The sequence below is a fragment of the Columba livia genome, chromosome 3 (assembly GCF_036013475.1).
Source record: "Columba livia isolate bColLiv1 breed racing homer chromosome 3, bColLiv1.pat.W.v2, whole genome shotgun sequence".
NCBI lineage: Eukaryota > Metazoa > Chordata > Aves > Columbiformes > Columbidae > Columba > Columba livia.
In genome coordinates this window covers 71,968,743-71,991,848 of record NC_088604.1, presented here as the reverse complement: position 1 = coordinate 71,991,848, position 23,106 = coordinate 71,968,743, and the positions used below count along the sequence as shown (strand labels likewise).

The 23,106-nt window shown below is 36.3% G+C and overlaps 1 protein-coding gene across 3 annotated transcripts in view; it reads left to right on the top strand.

The window, feature by feature from the left end:
- The window catches only part of PRKN (parkin RBR E3 ubiquitin protein ligase), a 732,020-nt gene that overhangs the window by 41,679 nt on the left and 667,235 nt on the right, over window positions 1-23,106 (top strand). The window contains exon 1 of one of the 3 annotated variants that reach the window (XM_021295975.2): window positions 784-839. The exons of the other annotated variants lie outside the window; for them this stretch is intronic. Coding sequence (XP_021151650.1) covers window positions 821-839 — 19 coding nt within the window. The 5' untranslated portion in view covers window positions 784-820. Of the gene's footprint in view, window positions 1-783; window positions 840-23,106 lie in introns of those variants that run through there. 3 annotated transcript variants of the gene reach the window in all.

Below are 23,106 nucleotides of genomic sequence, written 5' to 3'. Positions count from 1 at the left end.
GAATCTATTAACTACAATAATACAAAGTAATTGAAATGAAACAAAACAGACTGCAGAACAGTGACATTCAACAAAACCCTGGAAACACCTTTGTCTTTAAATATCTTTTACAACAAAAACAAAAAAATGAATATTCATGGACCTGTAAAAAAATTATGGCATGAAATGAGGGCAAACATAAAATTTTTATCATCTTTCATGGAAGCAATGTCTATGTCTAGAAACTAGTCAGGAGACTGATAATTAAACAGACTTAAGAAACAAAGCCGTATATACTGGGGGAAAATACCTCTTTCAACTTTACCTTGTTCTTTACCTTATTTGTTGGATAGAAAAATAATGCTGTAGAAAATATCTTTTAATCTGTTTTTCCATGCTGTATTCCAATAAAATATTTTTAGGTTTTTATGTCTACTGTTAAGGGTTTTCAGCCACTTACTTAGAAAGTAGTTTGGCGATCTAATAAGTCTCTGCAAAAAGTATTTTGTGAACAGTAACCTACAGTTACCCCTTGCTACTGAAGAAAAATAGTACTGAACAAAAAACCATTTATTTCCTCCATCTAATTTAATTCCCTTTGATTTGGTAGAGCTAATACATTTAAGTATTTGTTCAAGACTTACATATAACAATGTCTTCACTTTGTATCCAGATTTGTTATCTGAAGAGACAGCAAAGAACCCAATTTCATTTCTGACTCCAAATTTGTCAGAAAATGCTTTGTAAAATTTTCTTCCATATAATCATCAAAGCTTTTTTTTTTTTTTTTTTTCCTCCTTTGAACTAGAGAATAAAGGAAGTGATGGAACTGTAACTTGTGATGCAGAAGTTAGTTGCAGGTAACATATTTTAATACCTGTCTTCAATGTTGCAGTATCCTTGTTTTCATATGTCTTTCTGGCCTGGAAACAGTTGAAAGGTGTGGGGGGAACCACCTACATTACCAGCAGGCAAAGAAATATTTGGAATGGTGGTTGCTGAAAATTTATTCTTGAGTTATTCTTGAGCCACACATAAAATATAAAATAGTGAAACTGTGCATAAAGATCTATATTTAAAATTAGCATGTGCAGAGGAGGAATCTTCAAGTCAGCGAGCTCAGATGGACACACCGAAATATGAAGTAATTCATATTACATTGGTACAGATTTTTTTTTTTTTTACAAATCTGCAGTTCTCAGTTGTTTGTGTTTATTTCTTTCAAATGATTCTCTGCATTTGAGGTAATAAATACTAAATACAATAAAACCAAACTTAATTATTTAATTTGTTGCATATCTCCTCAAAATGTTACTAAGCTACTTCTCTAGACACAGAGGCACAGATTGTGCTATGAGGGAAAAAAGGGGAGGGGAGGGAGTTCAGAGCATTTCCTCAGAGATGCTTCTCAGTACATTTGGAGATCAGGAAGAATGGCCCAACTTCTGCTTTCCTAGTGAGATGGGCAGGAGCTGTATTTGAGGGACCCTTCAAGTACCAAATGTCTTACAACATTTGCAGTGAACATGAGTTTCAATTATTTGGAAGTACAACTTCAAGGAACTCTTGAAAGTTAACTCTGAAAGCTTCAGACAGAATAATGCAGCACCCTAAAGCTTTGTCTGATATATCTTCAGGACACATATCTCAAACCATGGTTTTATGGATAAGTATTTCAGACTTACCTGCCCTTGCTCTTTTTCTCAGAGTTATTGAGATACTTACTTCACAAAAACTACATAATATCAGGAGAATATTTAAGTGTATGTTTACATCATGTCCTCAGTAGAGATGTTCTTATTAAACAAAATATACAGGCAATGTATTTCAGGTTAGATGTTTGTGAAATGCTTGGCTGGAGCTAAAAGTGCCATATTTTTGAGTGTAGTAAGTATACACTATACTAAAAATTGAGCTGAAATGAATTTCTAACACGCCACCAGAGTTTCTGAATTAATCATGAATTGATTTTTCTTTTTTTCTTTTTTTTTTTTTTTTTTTTTAGTAGAGGTACACTGCATTTTTAACTTTTATATAAATGTGAAAAATTATCACATTAATGCTCCTAAAAATTCTGCAAATACAGAAGCCAAATAGAGTCTGAACCTTAAAAGCTAGCATCCAAATGGAGATGCACTTAACAGATTATATAACCATTACTTAACTAGTGTGGTAGAACATGTATCGCTCTTTCACTAGAAACAGCTTTGTTTTTGGGTGGGCATGTGCCAAGCAGAAATAGAGCTGCAAACATCATACATAAGTCTGCAGGCATAAATTAAGACTGCTAAAATGCCAACGAAAAGTGATTGTATTTTAGCAATGAAAAGGCTTTATATTTTAATCATCTAAAAGAAATCAAGGAAACAAGGACAAAAAATGTATTTTAGGCACTTGCCTATCAATATGTAATGTATGATTATGGGTTAATTGAACTTTACTTTGAAAACATTCAGAAAACAGACTTACTGGAGCTAGAGGTCTGGCTGACAGAGAAAGCTGCTGCCCAGAATATATTATGCTTTATAAGATACAGATGCAAGTGTTATCAACAGCTAAAATACTGCGCTCTACATCCAGTCCTCTGAATTAACGTATTTACAGTAATAATGTAAGTGCAATATGCCCCAACATTTGAAAGAAAGAAAAAAAACAAACTATTTTTATCCTAGCTCTGAGTGTTGTGTGCAGTGTTTTTAAATAAGATAAAGCAGTTTTTACTTATTTTTTTTCTTAGGCTCTGAGTTTCCCTAAAGTTTTGCCTTTTATGCTCAGGAACCACTATTATTTACTTCATCCCTTGAAATCTGATTGTAGGGTTCCAGGCCCCTGAAAGGATGCAATGAGGATGTGTTTTCTAGCATTTTACAATAAAGAGGAACTTTAATAAATTACTTCTCTTAAAATTGTATCCCTAGACCATTTAGAATATGACAAATTACAAGCCATAAGACAGTCCATGCTATAAATCATGGAAAAGACTGGTGCAAATTCATTGGATGGTGAACAAATTTAAAGTACTCATTATGCATGGCTAATAACGTTTTGATATATTAAACAGCTACAGTGTTTATTTCTATAGCATTGAAGCCTGCTATTAGTGTGTTGCTTTCAACAATGAAAGGTGACCACTTATCTGCTTCTCTGAAATAATTAGCATTGGGGCATATTATGGAATTCCAAATTTCTTCTTCTTGTTGAGGATTTTTTTTTTTTGTTGTTAGTACAACTGAGAATCATCAAACTCATAAATCACAAAGACATGAGAATGCACTGAGTGCCAACCAAACAGGAACGAAACATTTCCACAGAAAAGTAATGATAACAAGGAGTATTTAGTTAAGTAAAATAGAGAAACATTAATAGTAAAATCAAAGCATGATAGAAAGCTGTAGTGTCAGAATGCATTTGAAATATAGCATTAAAATGACATTGCTGCTGGACAAGAATGGTCCATAAACTCAGAATTTTACTCCTATAGCCACATGAATACTTCTTTCAAGAAAATCATTTGTGATTGTATTGATGGGTTTATCCCTAGAGGGCCAAAATTGCTAGACTTGGAGTCTTATGAAGTCCTGTTTTCCTCTTCACAAAATAAGAAAATTAGAAGAAAGGAGGGAGTAAGCAACAAAACTATTTAATAAAAGCTTTATTTCATTGTAAATTTGTAGGCTACTCAATTAAACAAATATTACCTCCTCTTTTAAGTTAAAGCCTTTGGAGATCATTTAGTCCAATTTGCTGCTTAAACCAGAGTCAATGAGGTTGCTCGAAACTGTAAATTGCTCTGATGGTAGAAACATCATGACTCCTCTTGGCAGCCTTGTTCCAGTGTTTGACCACCATCATGGTGTAAAATTTTTTCCCTTTTACCTATTTAGGACTTTGTCTTCCAACTTGTTGCCTTTTGTCCCATCCCTGGGTGCCAATGAACACAACAGAAAGATCTCTCCTTGGTCTCCTCTAAAGCTCAATGGAGCAAGTGCTCTCAGCTTTATGTAGTGTCTTCTGCTGGGCTTGCTCCTTTATGTCAAGATTTTTTCATCACTAGAAAGCCCAACACTGGCTACAGGACTCTAGATACATTCTCACAAGTACTAAAGAGAGGGGAATAATCACTTTTCAGTCTTCTAGCTGGACTGTTGTTCAAGTAGCCTGGTAGGCCAGTGGGTTTCTGGGCTGCAAGAGCACATTGCTGACTCATGTTCGAGTCACTGCGTACTGGGAATCTGAGCTTGCTCACAGCCTATACTGTAATTGGGTTATTCTGTCCCAGATGCAGGACTTGTTTACCTTTGTTGAACTTGGTGTGGTTATCAGACTGGTTCTCCAGCTGATTCTCCAGGCTGGTCATGCAGTGTATTGACTCTCTCTGCAGCTTGATCTGAGCTATTTATTTATTTGAGGTAGGTCCTCAAGTGCTGTGGAGTGACATAGCAATGCTGACAGGAACAGAATTCTGCTGTTTTGCAGCACTTAAAAAAATTATGGTTTCATTTCTAAGGCTGGTATTCACTATGTTATTAACTGATGGTGTAATTCAGCAATTACATTCATCTGATGTGTGGTTTGTTTTTTGTTTTGTTTTGTTGTTGTTGTTGTTGTTGTTGTTTTTTCCCCAAACCCAGAATGTGTTGCTCAGGATTAGCAACTCTTTGAATTTGAGTTTGAGCAGTGTTGATAGAGAAAGGAACACAATAGCTGCTTATTGCTGCTAATGCAATCAATTTGTGCTGTGTGTTACTTCACTGTGACTGCTCTGTCCTGAGCTAGGGTAAGTCAGGCAGTGATGACTCTTATGGAAATTATTTTAGCCAGCTGTAGTGAAACTGCATGCTTAATCTTTTTTAATCTATTCATGCAATGTTTTCAGCTTCCCACATGGGTGGTAGATCTTCCTTTTCTTTCACTTTTTAAACAGCTTTTATCATGCATGTAAATTTTAATAAAATACATCTATATTCTGTACAAATATGTCTCTTTCAACCAAAAAAACTTATTAATGTATTTTATCTACATTACTATCTTTTAATTTATGTATGTTTTTCATAGAAAAATACTCAAACTAGTTCAAGTCTGCTAACTCTTTGACAGGGAATTCATTTGAAAACTTTAATCAGGATTGTGATTCCACTTTTTACTTTTTATTAATAGTCTCATACTCCATAATGAGAGCAGCCCAAAACTGTTCATCTAAATAAACTGATTTTATTTCCCACAGCACACTGCTAATTAACCTAATTTTGGTCATGCTGTGGGAAAGAAGTAAAGCAGATAGGAGAAAGATAACACTTCCTCATTAAATGGTTCATGCCACAGAAGGCCTTGCTGCAATGAAGTCGGACTTGACTGTTTCAGACTGGCACCGCTGAACCCTTCTAAGTCATTGAAAGTCAGTTGAAAAAGTGAGTAAACAAGAAAGCTGTAGCTGCCCTTCTGAATTCTTTGCTCAACCACAGATACATGGCTTTGGATTGGATTTGTTGAAGTCTTTACCTGCATCTTAAACATGTTTGGTTTTTTTGAAGGATTTTCCTGTCACCCCAGGAAAAGGTGGTGGAGAATAGATTTCTAATACTTCGGTACTCAGTGTTTTGGCAGTGGGAAGCATGTAAATACCTGAAATGAAATAGGTGTCAAGAAGGTGTTCTAAGTTTATAAGCACACTTTGTCAGATTGCTGTGAAAAAACAGCTGGAATAAAATCTCCCCTTCACTGACATTCAAAATTGCTAGGGAAAGGGAATATTTAGAACAGGGAGCAGAACACTGGCTTAGGAGGCTATAATATGGGAGAATAAAATATTAGAGAACAGCTGGTTGGGAACCTTCTGAGCAGATGTCTTTTTGTCAGAAGTGATTTGCCAGTTGAATTTGAATAACACTTCCATCATAGGTGGAGGTGATGCTCAACTTCCTGTGCTGAAGCAAGGCCACCTAGGCCAGGCTACTCAGGACCATGTCCAGATGGCTGTCGAATACCTCCAAGGATGGAGACTCCACAACTGTTCTGGGCAACCTATGCAAGTGCTCTGTCACTGTCACCACCCTCTGGGCCCGGCCCTTTAGCTAGTTTTCAGTCCACGTCACCAACAGGGAACTGCTTGAGAGAGTCCAGCGCAGAGACACAAAGATGATTAAGGGAGTGGAGCATCTCCCGTATGAGGAAAGGCTGAGGGAGCTGAGGTTCTTTAGCTTGGAGGAGACTGAGGGACGACCTCATTAATATTTATAAAGGAAGAGTGTCATGAGGATGGAGCCAGGCTCTTCTTGGTGACAACCAATGATAAGGGGCAACGGGTATAAACTTGAGCACAGGAGGTTACATTTAAATTTGAGAAGAGACTTCTTCATAGTGAGGGTGACGGAGCTCTGGAACAGGCTGCCCAGGGAGGTTGTGGAGTCTTCTTCTCTGGAGACATTCAAAACCTGCCTGGACACATTCCTGTGTAACCTCATCTAGGTGTTGCTGCTCTGGCAGGGGGTTTGGACTAGATGGTCTTTTGAGGTCCCTTCCAATCCCTAACATTCTGTGATTCTGTGATCTGCTCATCCAGCCCATACTTGTCACCTTGTCTGTGAGGATTTTATGGGAGGCAGTGTTGAAAGCCTTAAGTAAGATACTTGACTGAAGTATCTTCATACTGAAGGTATAATCGAGAAGAAACTGTAAAGTCCATCACTCACTGTGGTGAGTAGGTAGAATTTGCGTTCCTCACTTAACTGTAGTGTTTATAGGTTCCTTACTAGAAATAAAGAGAACAAAGAATTGTGAATCTAGTAGTTAGTATGGGACAACGGATGTATCAGTGCACGGGTAGCTTGAGATGACTAAACAAAAGAAAAAGAAATGGTGTAAAAAATATGACTGGCTTTTAAATTTATTTGAAAGTTTCCAATTAGTACAGTTTATGAAAAGTGGGAAAAGTTAATTTAGATTATTATGTATTTTTTTCTGGAAGCTAAGGATTTTTATAATAAAGATGGATTAGGTATACTGTTAAATATTAGGTACTTTACAGTAAAGAAACATTTTGATGCATACACATACCTAAAGACTGATGCATTTATCTCTATAGACCTGTGCAGTTTTGTACAGAGTATGGAGATGTTCCAGTTTGAAAATGATTTAAAGCGAACTTTAAGCATCTTGGTTTAGGTAGAAATACTGGCAAGTTAAACCTGGAATTCCAGCTGGTGAATATTTGTTTAACAGTATATTGAAGTGGTGATGTTGTTTTTTACTGTGATGATGTTTACAGCAGTGCTACTAGAAGAATATCTGAATAGTTATTGATCTTGGAAAATTGATTTCTTTCTTGAACTATAGAAACATATGAAGGGGGAAAATAATGTATATGAATAATATAAATAAGCTAGGCAAAGTCATTTATTCTTTGCTATTGGAATTGTAGATCTGAATTTGCATGATTAGTTGTTAATCACAGAATGGAACTTCAAGGCTCTTCTGGGTTGCAGCATGGTTAAAAAAGGATTTTACTTATTCTTTAGTTTTGTCTAGTTGGCAAGAATGTCTCAGCTGGGTTCTGTGAGTGATGGTAGTTTCCATAATTGATAGTTATGTTAGTTCTTCTATTGCAAAAGCAATAATTAAGATTTAAATTCTAATACATGGATGGTGAAGTATTGTTAGAAGCAGATGCCCTAAATTAGATGTGGCTTCTACAGAATGGATCATTAAAAAATGCTAATTGCTTTCTCTATCAAAAATCATTATTGCATCATTTTAATGCTTGTCAGAGCATATGCCCAAGGCTATGTTGTTTTTACACAGCCAACGAAAGTTCTGATGCAAATATGACTGTTCTCAATATTTTCAACTTCCTGTTTTAAAGCAGTAAAATGTTTATGGCTGCAGCTTTTGTTCAGTCAGCTTTTTGTTTGGGAGGTGTCTCTTTACAGAATCAAATTTTATAGGGTATCCTTTGCAATTCAGTCCATTAAACCTTGTGAATACTAAATACATTTTCTCTAGTGAAGTTGAAAAGATGCGAAAGAGAGGAACAATACTCAGGAGGAAACAAACTCTGGTTAATAATACCCAGCAGCAGTAAAACTGGTACAGCAATTTGTAGGTAATTAGCCAACAGGACAAAAAGACCATATGGTCAGGCATTATGCATTACTTACCTTTCTGCAAGAATTGCTACAGGCTGATCTTTCATCTAATTAACTTAATATTATTATTTTATTTATGCACTATATTTGGTATAAAAAATGTAATTTATAAATTAAGATAGATGCCAACATCATGTTGACAGGACTGTACTGTTCCATGTTTTGGAGCTAGTTTGGGCTTCCTGTCTGTTCTGTTGTGCAGTGCAGTGGGGATAAGTCCAGGCGTATTGCAAGAGTTGACTGGCTACCTGTTACCATTCCTCTCCAGTAGTAAACAAATACATAGTACAGCTTTTGCTTATGTTCAGCTCTCCCAGATCAAGAACAGTTGTTGGGCAGGATTTGTAGTGAGCACAGGAAGGGATCATGTTCTTAAAAATTCACAAAGGGAGTTGAAGACACAAGACAATGTTCAGCTTTTCTGAAATGAGGCATTACTAGGTCTAGTTACTGTTCCAATGTCACGTATTATCTATTACTAGATTTAGTTGGAATTAAAATGCTTTCTGAACATTGTCCTGAAACGCTTTACAGAGATGAGAGCAAGGATGAATGAATGTAATGAGTAGCATGAGGGACAAATAAAGGCAGGGAATATAACGAAAAAGAGTTTAAGTGAGACTGCCAGCAAAAGAGGAAAGAAGAAACGAGGTGTGGATTGGAGGAAGAAGAAAGAAGAAACAGAAGAAATTAAAGGGAGAATAGGAGTTTAAATACAACCTTCAAAGAAAATATATTTTTCAGCTAAAGTAGCTTCCTTATACTAGTCTTGCAATTCAGTATTTTTTCTTTACTGGTTTTCAAAATATACATGTTATAAATGTTATTCTGTTTCTTAATTCCTAGCTCAATTGACAGGCACCTATTCATTTTCAACACCTGAGCATCCATCATGTTGCCGCTTTCATTTAGCTAGTCGCAATCATCGAGGCCTTCTAGATCTTCAGCATCAGCAGATGTCCAGCTGGGATCTCCATGTTACTAAACTTTGAAGAGTTGCATTTGACATATGTGAATGCAGGTATTTCAAACATATAAGAGTCACTTGCACTGACAGAATACACATACCAGTATCGTTTAAAAGATACTGTAATACTTAATGGAAGCTAGTCTTCTGCTTTGACAATCTTATACTTGCAGAAACATTGATGCAATGGACTGAAAAGGAATTAAAAACATCTGTCATGATAGGAGTACTTACTGAGAGAAATCTTTGTACTTTGCCAAGACAGGCCCTGAGCAGTTTTTTGAAGTTCTGTTATGCAGAGTTTCCAAATGGTCATTAGATGCAGGTGGAGGTCTGAAGAATTTGCTACTTGACTATGGATGAAAAATGTAATAAAATAGAAACCTGTAGACATGAAATGAAATATATAATGTTTCAAAATTAATCTACAAAACAGTTTAAAATAGCTCTGTTTAAAAGCAGCATGTCCTAATTTAGAAACCACACGATCATTTATTATAAACATTTATTATAAATAGCGTTTCTTAGACATCAGGAAAAGTTTACACTTTACTTGATAAGAGTTATTGTGTAGTTACAAACATGTACCATGAACCCTCTGTTTCCTAGGCAAGAAAATGCCCACAAAACATATGGAGCAACACTCTGAAATTAAATTGCAGTGTTTTAGCAGTACCTACCATCTGATACAATTTCAAACACATCAGTATATACACTTGATACTGGCTTGAACCATGTATTTCACTTGATTTAAAAGTTTATATTCTGTTTGTTTTCAGTTAAACCCTTTTATTCTGAAAGAAGAAACAAGAAGCACTTTTTTTTGTGTATGGAATTAATTAATTTCTATGACTTTTTTATTATTAGCAAAACAGTGACCATACTGATAGAAAGGTTTTTGATCCTAAATGTTTCTTTGCTTTACAAATAGCTGCTTACTTGTAGTGTTTACATGTGTACATATATTAAAGTATGTGGTGATGGACAGAATGAATTAATAGGTCACGATGAGTGACAAAGAATTAATGCCCTGTTCCAAAAAGATTGGAAGTATTTAAACAAAATGTCTGCTAGAGAAAAAATGCATGAAAAAATGCATTATTTTTCTATTCCCAAGAGAGACTGCATACTCAAGAAGGGAAGTAGCCAAGACTGAGAAACATGAGAATATGTCTGAAGAAAACTAAAAGGTTATTTATTTATTTATTTTAAGCTAGTTCTGGGATTATGGCTGAGGAGAGTACATTAATTTTGTGCCTCATATTTAAGTTCCATTTGAGGAAGAATTGCTTTTTTGATAAAAACATTTCACTCTTGTCAGCTGACTTAAGTTCCCGTGTATATGCTTTCTCCATTACCATTGTTGCTACTGCTATTCCTGCTAATAATATATTTATTTGCTTTAGAGAGAACATGGGAACCAAGCTGGAATCAATTTTGTGCCTGACTGTCAGTAAGCTGTGACGAGAGTGTGAGTGAAAGAGCACGTGAGCTCTCCTATATGTACTGTTTGCCATCTGCAGGTCAGAAGGACACAATAGGTAGAAGTGAGGTGCAGAAGAACTGCAGGATAAGCAAATGGGAATGCATTCAAGGTAAAACAGAGGATCCTCGTTTCACCTTAGTGCTTATTCAGCCAAGGACATGCAACAGTCCCACGTAAGGGATTGCAGTGAAGTTATGGTTTAAAGGGAAATTTAACATCACATGAGGCTCTCTGGTTTTCAGTGAGTATTTTTCCGAGCATGGGAGAAAGGCTGACAGTGGCAGGAAGGAGCGGGTGTTCAGAGCTGCTATGGGTGGCAGAGTGAAGGTAGGTGTTGGTGACTTTTTAGAGATGGATTAAGTAAGGAAAGTCTTAAAAGGAGAATGGACTCATTAGCTACAGATATCTTAGCAATATTTAGATCACAGAATCACAAAACATTAGGGATTGGAAGAGACCTCAAGAGATCATCTACTCCAATGCCCCTGCTGGAGCAGGAACACTTAGATGAGGCTACACAGGAATGTGTCCAGGTGGGTCTTGAATGTCTCCAGGGAAGGAGACTCCAGGCTGCCCAGGGGCAGCCTGTTCCAGTGCTCTGTTACTCTTACTGAGAAGAAGTTTCTTCTCAAATTTAAGTGGAACCTCTTGTGTTCCAATTTGAACCCATTATCTCTTGTCCTACCGTTGGTCGTCACCGAGAAGAGCCTGGCTCCATCCTCCTGACACTCACACTTTATATATTTGTAAATGTTAATGAGGTCACCCCTCAGTCTCCTCTTCTCCAAACTAAAGAGACCCAGCTCCCTCAGCCTTTCCTCATAAGGGAGATGCTCCACTCCCTTAATCATCTTCGTTGCCCTACGCTGGACCCTCTCCAGCAGTTCGCTGTCCTTCTTGAACTGAGGGGCCCAGAACTGGATACAGTATTCCAGATGTGGTCTCACCAGGGCGGAGTAGAGGGGAAGGAGGACCTCTCTCGATCTACTAACCACCCCCCTTCTAATACACCCCAGAATGCCATTGGCCTTCCTGGCCACAAAGGCACAGTGCTGGCTCATGGTCATCCTGTTGTCCACCAGGACCCCCAGGTCCCTTTCCCCTATGCTGCACTCTAATAGGTCATTCCCCAATTTATAATGGAAGCTGGGGTTGTTCCTACCCAGATGCAAGACTACACTTGCCCTTGTTATATTTCATTAAATTTTTCCCTGCTCAACTCTCCAGCCTGTCCAGGTCTTGCTGGGTGGCAGCACAGCCTTCTGGCTTGTCAGCCACTCCTCCCAGCTCATTGGCAAACTTGCTGATAGTACACTCTATTCCTTCATCCAAATAATTGATGAATATATTGAATAATACAGGCCCTAGTACTGACCCCTTAGGGACTCCACGGGATACAGGACTCCAACTGGACTCTGCCCCTTTAACCACGACTCTCTGGCTTTTTCCCTTCAGCCAGTTTGCAGTCCACCTCACTACCCAATCATTCAGACCGCACTCCCTCAGTTTAACTGTAAGGATGCTGTGGGAGACTGTGTCAAAGGCTTTACTGAAGTCAAGGTAGACCACATCCACCGCTCTGCTATCATCTGTCCACCTCATTATTTCCTCATAAAAGTCAATGAGGTTGGTCAAGCATGACTTCCCCTTGGTGAAGCCATGTTGACTGCCCCTAATAACCCTCTTATCCTTGATATGCCTTGAGATGGCAACAAGAATAAGTTGTTCCATTAGTTTCCCAGGGATGGAGGTGAGGCTGACCGGTCTATAATTACCTGGGTCCTCCTTCTTGCCCTTTTTGAAGACTGGAGTGACATTTGCTTTCCTCCAGTCCTCAGGCACCTCTCCCGTTTCCCAAGATTTGGCAAAGCTTATGAAGAGTGGTCTAGCAATGATCTCAGCCAGCTCCCTCAGCACCCGTGGGTGCATCCCATCTGGACCCATGGATTTATGGATGTCCAGATTGCCTAATTGCTCCCTAACCCAGTCCTCATCAACCAATGCAAACTCTTCCATTGTCCTGACTTCCTCTGGGGCCTCAGGGGTACGGGGCTCCTTGGGACAGCCTCCGGCAGAGTAAATAGAGACAAAGAAGGCTTTCAGTAACTCTGCCTTCTCCGTATCTTCTGTCACCAGGGCACCCACCTTGTTCATCAGTGGGCCTACGTTGCCTTTGGTGTTAGTTTTATCTGCCATGTATTTGAAAAAGCTCTTTCTGTTGTCCTTGACCCCTCTCACCAGGTTTAATTCTAAGGAGGCCTTAGCTTTCCTAGTTGCCTCCCTATACCCTCTGACAGCAGCCTTATATTCTTCCCAAGTGGCCAGCCCCTCCTTCCATGATCTATAAACTATCGTCTTCCACTTGAGCTTACCCAGCAGATCCTTGTTTAACCACACAGGTCTTCTGATGTTTAGATATAAATATGTCTTGTGCATTTTTAGCACACTTCACCCTGTAAATTGCTTTGCCTATCACCTCTGTGATCAACTTTGCATAATGTTTAGATCCATCAAGACCCTGAGTATTTCTGACTTGACATAGTAGTCATAAAACAATCTAAATACCTGAAATAGGGTAACATGATATGTTATACTATCAATCAATTTTACGTTATCTACCTTTTCCCCAAAAATTGTGAGATTTAGTTCAGAACCAGCCAGCCTAGTAGCAAACAATTTGTAGGCTTTAGACACATTGTGAGGATGACTTTATGCTCTGAATAAATTATTATTCAAAATAATTAATATAAAATAGCGAATACACCCAGAAATTAATTTTTTTTCTCTTAGATAAGAAGTAAAGATAGACTAAGAGGTCATTTAACATTATACTGATCTCTTCAATGTTCTAATCAGGAAATCAAGTTCTTTGTAATAGATAAACTAGTTATAATTCCAATATAGTTAAGGCTGTAATTTTTGCAACGAGATGTAATTTTCTTGGAGAAGACCCTATCGTTTTCCCTGCATTAGAAGTCAAGGGAATATGTTGCATTTCTAAGAATGTCTGTAAACTCTTCTTACTTGTATAAACATCCTGTTGTTGTAGCCTCATGGCAGACAGAAGTAACACCCTTGAGCAAGGATGGTACCGAATGGCCTAACTCTGCATTGCTGTCCAAGTTCCAGTCTGAAAGACCTACTTGGGAAGCACTTCAGTGCAGGCAACAGACCTGTTTATAAGCTTTGGCTGTAGCTACAATTGCCTTTACTTCTTCTGTTTGCGCAGTCTAAAATCTGAGAGAAAATACACTGATGTTATTTTAACACTATAAATTAAATTATAAATAAAAAAATCTGGCCCAACAGAAGTTGTCCATTTATCACATTCAGATGAGGTGTCCACATCTGAGATATCCATAGCAAGTATTTTTTCACTGAGTTTCCATGCATAATTGAATCTGTTTTATTCAAAGCTCTTGATAGCATGTTTTTGTATATCGACTATGATTACAGATTACATGTAGAGAGACAAGTAAGAATACTCTGAGCTATAGGTTATAGAGCTAGATGCCAACAAGGTTTTAATATACTTTTATTCAAACAAAACTGCAGAAAATTATCCTAATGTTATCTAAAATCTTTCGATCCTGAAGATAGACCCTGTTCATTCTTACTTAAAAAAGAGTGCAAATTATAGTTTAGGACTCAATGTTACAACAATAGTTATAGAAATGAACGTTCAGTTCTGAGAGAATAAGATGAGCTTCCTAGTCATACAGAACAAAGAATTCAGATCACCTTGGTTTTAATTAATATATTTTGTATAGTGCATGAATATTTCTTCAAGTTTGAGACATAGGCAAAAATGTAATGTTTCTCAATGCTGTCCTAGAGTGATAAATATTTGACAATCACTATAGGTACATTTGCTAATCAGTGTTCTGACCTCAGAGAGGGGAAAATGCTTCACATTGGAAAAAAAGTGAAAAGGTATTACAGTATTTAAGAGAAGTACATTATATACTAGGCATAACACAAAGAGGTAAATTTAATATTTTGATAAGCAGTTGCAATTTGATTTTAGGGAAATACATAGGATTCTTCATAACAAAATATAATCTGTAAGGAAATACAAGAACTATAAGAAAAACTATAAATAAGCTTTATCTAGAGCAAGTCATAACACAATTGCAGCATCTACTTCTGGGTCTCTGGAGGCACCATCTGTTCCCCTTCATTAATCAGAGATCACAAGAAAGGGCAGTACTTAATTACAATTTGCTTTTCTTTCTTAAATAATTTCAAAAACTTTGATATCATCATAGAGCAACACATACACCATGAGAAAATTTTTAATGCTGTCTTTGGGGTTTTTTTACCTGCAAATGAGAGAAAGTGAATAGTTGCAGTTCACATAGCAAATATGCTTGCGCTGTTGTACTGATGAAAGCTGATAGGATAATTTTTTGATTATCAAATCATACTCTTAAAAATAACATGGAGCAGGAAATAGCAGGTGCTATATGGAGAATTACGTTGAAATTGAGACTTAGCTTTCTACAAAGTGATATTGACTGTATAAATGTGTGTAGATAAAAGATACATTGAGTTCTTTAGTGTCTCAAAAGTACATAAATTAAAACATAGTTTTATGGCTATGACTAATGTATTTAAGGTAATAGTACAATCATATGGCTATGAGTTTACTTTAGCTATGAGAAATAAATTTGCATAAAATTCTACCTTATAAAAATATGTTCTTTATAATTACAAATCTTTCTTTTGAAATATATTGTGGAATCCTTTGTCCTTGCCTGAAGATAATGCTTAAGATTTCATTGAATTTTTTAAGCCAGAGGTGACTTTCTTAAAAATAAAAATGGGTACAGAAAGCAATCATAACAATTTGACAGTCCAAATAAAATAGATTTGATTTTATGATTTTATTTAATGCCTTATGGAATTGGTATGGATGATACTACATCAGAAATACTTTCCACAAATAGACAGTGCAGAGGAATCAAACGTAATGGCATCACAGTGAAGTGTTGACCAGTATGCCATGTTCTTATTGACAGTCTTCAACACAGACCTATTTTTTTTTTTTTAGTTTGAGATTTATGGACTTCTGGATACAAGCAGTCTGTTAATTTAATAACAATAAAACAAAAATCTGTTAAATTCAAGTTCTTTTAGTTATATATAAACACTACTTTCTCTGTTCTTCAGAATATTTTTCCTGCTTTTGATGTTTGCAATCATTAATAGGAAAGGCTAAACTAAATTTCCAGTATAGCATTGTCAAAGACCATTGATCTGAATATGACAGCCAAAGTATTGGAACTGCCGAAACAGTAAATCGGTGCTCTTTATGTTTTATAAGTATTGAAATATCTCAGAAGTGGTGTACTTCATTATTTTGAAAGCATGTTTTTATAGTACTCCTTTCTCCTTCAAATCTAATCAGTTGTTTAAATTGCTTTGAAAGGGTCTAAAAGTAGACATGTGTTCTTAGAATACAAAAAGCATTGAAAATGCAAAAATGCCTTCTCGCTTGTCTTTGTCTGAATGTTGAAACGCTCTCATTTAAAACTTGCATCACTATCAAGCGAAAATGCATGCTGAGGCTGTGAAATCAAATACACTGAATCGTGGCATGAGACAGGTTTTCTACTCAGAGGAGCAGATAATTGAAATGAGTATAAAAGTGGAAAAGCCACTACTGCATTGGTGCTCCCACTTCGTTTCTTCTTAAACTTTCTTCTTAAAACTTGTCAAGGTACAGAGAGGCAATAGTTTTCACTTTAAGTCTATTACTTCTAGTTTGGTATAGATTAGGAGTAGCCTAACCACTAAGTGAATCTCTGATCTAAGGGCTTCATTCTGCTCAGCAACACTAGTACCAAAGCATCAATAGTTTAAGTGATGCAGACCTTTAATAAATATCTTCCTTTATTGAAGAAATAAAGGTGAAAAAACACAGCTGTCATCCTGTTGGCAAGGCCAATAGAATAGTAAAAGAATTCAAATTGAGACAGTCACCTTTTCATGAGCTAGCAGCTGCATTTTGAGGAAGATTTAGAAGAATTTATACAGACTGTTTAAGACAGATAGGGACTTGCTTCAAACTAGCTCCAGCTGTGTGAGATGAATAAACTATAGACCAAAATTCATAATGTTAGTACAGCCCTGATCCCAAAGTGATCACTTCTGCCTCTCAGTTTAGTGCTACAACAGATGCATTCAGATGTTCTTTAGGCTTTTATTTTTCACATTCTTTATATTAACACTCAGCAGGGATTAGCAGGTGGTGCAATATGAGAGTCACCTTTGACTAGCTTTTTCAAAAAATCTCATAAATACATGACAGAATCATGGAATTGTTTGTTTGGAAAAGACCCTTAAGATCATTGGGACTGTTAACTTGGCGCTGTCAAATCCACCACTAAACCATGTCCCTAAGAACCTCATCTATGTGTGTTTTCAACACCTCCAGGGATGGAGACTCAATCACTTCCATGGGCAGCCTGTTCCAATGCCTGACAACCCTTTCTGTGAAGTTTTAAGTCAATGAGGCAAGCAGACTACATCTGAGTGCCAAGCTCTTGTCATGTGCTTTATTTCCTGCTCTAAATATTTTTCCGCACTAGCTGTGCTCTTTGTTGGCTTCTAAGGACAACATACTTTGTGGCTTCTTCTGTAGATTGCTGGCTTAGAACAGAAGCAGTTATACTTATGAACATAATAGTGTAAGGAAATTTGATTTGAAAGTTACGCCTTATTGATTAGATGGATAAAAGGAGAAGATTCTTCAAGCATGGAGACCTGGCCTTTCTTACATGGTAGACTTATCAGCATCTTTTACAAGCATGAATATGTTTTTATGTCCTGGCAAGTGTTCACTAAGTTGAGTCCTAAGCTGGTTTATAGCACTGTTGCTTGACTGGCTTAACTGAAGTTATGTTCATTTATACAAGTTTTAGATGATCGTTTTATGACTGAAGAACTAAAATGGAGTTGCACAGGAAATAGATCATTACAGCTCTCGGAGTAGATTGATGAAAGCAAGAATAGCCTTTCCTGTCATTTCAGAGTTAATCCAGATAGATGAGGGTCTAAAGTTTCATCTAAAAGCACTTAGCATTTGTTGTGTCTGGGTATAGCAGACTCTTAAGGTTTCTCATTTAAGAAAAAAATTAACATTCTTTACAGATAACACTGCCTTGGTGGCAGCCTGAACAGAAGGTAAAGCAATATGAGAAAGAGTGGGCTAAGATGTCCTTCAGAACTGCAGGTGGTAGACTGGTATAAAGTGGTCTGTATTGCCAGTTCTGAATGCATCCATTCACAGACATGGATGAGTTGAGTTTCCATATTTTTTTTTTTTAATTTGGTATCTTTCATATGCAACAGTAAGAAAAAAAAAAATCATCTGTTAGTAATTTTTACTTTTAATTTAGTAGATCATAGCCACAAAGATATTTGAAGTACTGTGCCGTTCAGGGAGCAATGTATTACTACTTTTACAGCAACTGTGTTCTTGCTGTAAAAAGGGAAAATATGTCTGAATGACTTAAGGCAACAAAGAGATCATACAGAAAAACACCAACAAAAATAAAACATAGCAAAACTCTACTCAGTTTATAAATATACTGGCATGCGGTGCTTTTTTTCTTAGGCTGTTTTGTCAAGTTGTTATTCGGAATTCAAAATTTACCTATTTTTCCCAATATATCTTTCTCAAAGGCTTAATACTAGGCAGATATAATCATCGCTATGATGCTGTTTGCAGTTTGAAAGGTTGCTTGACATTAAAGAATCATAAAAATAAACATGAAGGATTTCACTCAAGAAGTATCTTCTTTTTTGAAATATGCTTTTTAATACTCCTAATGACTATGTACTGAAAACAGTTTCTTATCTAAACTGCAGATGTCAAATATTAAATAATATTCATCACAGTTCATTGTGATCAGCTGATTTTTCAGATCAATCTTTTTACTGTGATAGTAATTTTCAATTTTCTTCATTTGACAGAAGACTACTTCCAGTAAAGGAATGACTTTTTTAATGATGAATGCTAGCATTCATTTCTTACTAGATATTTGAAGGCACATTCTTTTACATTCTGAATACTTGGCTAATGTCAGCATTTCTGTGGATTTATGATAACATGAATTCTTCAAAGAAGTTGTTTGTGCATATGGCTTCAAAGGGAGTAGAAGCTAAAATATTTTCTTCATTTGTTTGTTCTTTCAAAATGTTAATTTTTGTCCTGCTTAAGATGAAATTTTAACAATTCTGATTTTTCATTCATCCTCATAAAAAGGATGCTAGCAGGTTGGGTGTAGAATAAAGCGCGAATTTCAACCCTGTGCTGCTTCCCCTTTTCTTAAAAGGAGAAAAGTTCACTGTTGTTATTCTTCCTGTAAAATCTCTGGAAAACCTCCATCTGTTTTCCCACAAATAGAATCTGTATTCTGTATTTCTGTTCATGTTTCCAAAAGATTTTGCCTCCATCGAGGTGCGTACTTATTTATTTCATATACAAACCAGTGTGTCAGTTACTTTGAATTCAAGAGGCCTCTCATATTCTGAGTAAGACCAAGCTGTGATTTTGCTATATATCAAGTAAAAAATATCAAGACCTGTACTTTAATGAAAGCCAATTTAAGTGGTTTTATCTTGTTCTGTGTTCTGACTGAGAACAGAGGCTGATAAATGAAGATCATTCAACCACATTTTGTCATGCAACACAGTCCAATGAAGATTTAACTAGACCTATTTGAGTGCAAAGAAATGAACAGGAACAATAAACAGACATAGAATAAATTAATGCAGTTGAACTGCATACAAATTTAAAATGGTTAATAGAATCCAAAAACAGGCTTATCTTGGATCTGTTCAACTTTTCTCTCTCCTCTTATACTAGGAGCCATATTTGATTGAAGTTGGTGTAAGACCTTGATGCCAATGAAAATGACGGTGGAGTGCTCTGTAACACCTTGTCCGTTTCCTTCCCTTGTTGTCCATCAGTGATTCATGCTATTTTAAGGCTAATCTTGCAAAAGAGTGGAAAAAAGGGACTTTATTTTTCTGTGGATCAACTTACGTTGCCCATGAAACCTATAGAAAATGTGGTCTCTCTAGATTTCAGTGAAGCCACTTTGCTTTTAAATTTAGTATCCTGAAATGTGAATTTAGAAATACCAGCACATTACATTATTTCTTTCATCTAGTTTTACTTACACTGCAAATAAGTTCACATATTTAAAGACAATGGCAGTCAGACTGTCTAGTTTACCAGTGTTTGTCCTGAATCAGTTAAAAGAAATTCAGCAACTCTTACTTGCTCTTGATACTTGTTCCATTTATTTATATGATGTAGTTAAGTATTAAATTGCTCATCATTTTCAGTAATTTATCTAAAATTGTCACTGCCTTGGATTTTTTTTTTTTCATAAATATATACTTTGTAATTAAGCAAAACAGAAAAATAAAGTAAGCAAGGATGCCAGGTCATGTAAATAATTTTTTATGGGTCTTACATGCTTAGAATTAGCATTGGTGTTTAGGATTTAATACTAACAAGTGAATTAACAGAAGGGAGTTAGGCAGAAAATAGTATGTGTTTTATGATTACTTTGATCCTGTTAGGGAGGAAAATGTCTATGGGTCTGTCAAATTCTAGTTCTGATGAATGCACTGTGGTTAATAAATTACTGTAGCCTTTTAAAATAATAATAAAACAGCCTTTATTTAATTTTTCATGAGCTATTTTTCTTTTAAGCCTGACTTAGCATTCATTAAGTTTACAAGCTCACAGGGAATTCGTATTTGTGGTCCAAAAATTTTAGATAATGTGTTTTCTCAGATCTGTTACTGTGATGACTGTGTTACTTATGCAAGCATACATCATTCTAGCTGTTAAGACATCAGTACTGTTTTCTGGAAGAAAATAAACAAGGAAGCATTAGGCATAGAGGATGCTTGCTTATGTTTAAATTAGATCTAAAGAGCTGAGAAAATTGATAACCTTTTACTGATGAAAGACATACCTTTACCAGAAACAGCTTGTTCTCAGCTGGTTTAAATCAGGCAGTTTGTTGGCTTGAGGAGACTGCACCATTTGTCAACAGCAAAGACTTGTAACAATGTTAGACTAGTTAGGGAGTATATATGTGTTTTCTTAAGTCACGGGAAAAATAAAAAAGAAATAACACTATTTTTTTCTGTCTCATTGGGTGCAGATTCAGGTACATACATTTTCAGTGCCAGGGCATCACTGAGGCATGGATGAAAACATGACTTTCCAGGTGACTCATTTTAAATTTTCAGTTGGGCAAATCAAGTCTGTCTGTAAGGACACATCTCTAACACTGAGGGAGCTTTTCAAAGGCACATATACTATTTTGCACCTACTTACTGTCAACTGCTCTTTTTCTCCCCATACATAGAACCTGAGCTGTCACACAGCTGGTTTAACAGCTGGTTAAAACAGTAGCCAAATAGTAGTAGAAAGGAAGAGGTATTAAATCAGCATATTGCAGTCCTTGCATTTAAATGCAGACCCACATGTCTTTAAATTTGTACTGGGCACTTGTCCTAAGTTATACTCAATACAGAATGTAATAATTTGATGAAGATACTATAGTTACCATGTGTTCTTAGTATTTGCTGATTTAGCTTTTCGACTGGACTTCACGGTTTTATTTACAAAATGGAATGGCCTTGGACTTTTCAGATTGACAATATTCCATGTTCTGCTGGAAGTCTTTAGCTGAGATCAGTGGGGATGCTCCAGTGAGAGTTTCAGGGCACACACAATACAGCTGCAAGCACTGTTTTTCCTGAAGAACTACTTATTTTCACATGGCTATCCAGATCCAGCATTGCTCATACCAGCTGGCCTTGTCTGTATGCTGTTAAGCTTACCTGATGAAAAATAAATACACACATTTTCTAGGTCACCTAATCTCGTGGTATATTACATTGTAGACCAACTAATAGTCTTAACCATTTCCTAGTATCAGTCTGTCTTTATCACATTGAGACTTCTACCAAGTTAATTCAGATCACTTTCAAGTATTGTAAAGACACTATTGGACTGTTGCTTTAAGTGAACATCGGTTGTTTATCATTCTATAGTTTTTTACATTTTAGAATACAGTAGTCACAGAACATAAAAATAAGATACATATCTTATTGATAGACAAGTAACTAATTTATCTTTGAGCAGTAAAATGCATCTGTCAAGATTTTGGAAATACGTATGTTTTTAAAAAATGATAGACAAACAATGCATCCTTGCATTTCTGATGCCAAAGATACATGTCAGCACTTTTGTAATAAAACTAATGGTTATATAAATATGCAATAAAAATTCACCCCAGTATGATTTGTTTTGATTTAGATACCTAACTCTAGGAGAACATTATGTAATATAGGAGAACTAATTTTCATTTCTTGTATCTTATTCAAAATAGATTTCATGTTTGTGTAGCATATCTTAATTATTATCACATAGGCAGAGTGTTCAGTATGTGAACACTTGACTGTTCAAATGCAAATGCTGCAGAGGTAAAGGAGAGGGAGCAGTAAGTATTTAATATATAAAACTGAGAGCAGGAGACAAAAATTTTGACTGGACCACTGGTGTTTTGTTTTGTTTGTTTGTTCGTTTTTTAATTTAGGGAATATATTTACCCAGTATATCTGCAGAATAGTTTATAAGGTCATATCCAGAAGAGTGTCATGAATTGTGAATTTGTACACTAAAACATTGGGTTATGGGCTGCATGTGGTCATTAAAATTGTCAGTTTGATAGCTTGCCTGTTGAACTCCCATTTTGAAAGACCCACTTTATATTTTATGTCCCTTTCATTTGTGGTTTAGTGTTGCTGAGTTGCCATTTAATGTTGCAATTGTGTGTAAGCATACAATATGTTGTATGTCTCACATTTGAATCTACAGGGTACCTGATACATTTAATAGAGGTTGTGTGCTTTACTCTTCCATTGGAAATACTAGGTAAAATTTCTCTGTATGGATAATTAAACCGGTTTTCTGGGAAACTGAGGCTTGTTCAATATCACCATCGGTCCATTTGTCAGTCTTCCCTCTTTCCTCTCTGTCTCTTCACTTCCTGATAGGTTTGGAATATAAAGGCTTTGAAGGTTTCTGAAAGGTTTTGAGGATAAATTCTTGATATGGTACTAGCTGGGTCTCACAGGAGTGATGCACAGCTGGATCCTGCTATTCACTAATAAGGAAAGAAATGGTTGTGATAGAATGTGGTAATTGGTGACAGCCTTGGATGTAATGACCATGAAATAGAGTTCAAGATCCTGAGGGGAGTGAGGAAGGAGAGCAGTAGAGTGCAGATCCTGGTGTACAAGCAAGCAGACTTCACCTTATTTAGGAAACTGTAGTTGGGATCCTGTGTGAAGCAGCTCTGTCAGGTCTTCAAGGACAGCATCGTTCAGGAAAAAACATGGTCCCTCCTATCCCTGCAGAGATAAGGCCAAGCTATGCCATGCTTTCTTTGCCATGATCTTCACCAACAAGGTCTCCCAAGCTTGTGTGCTTA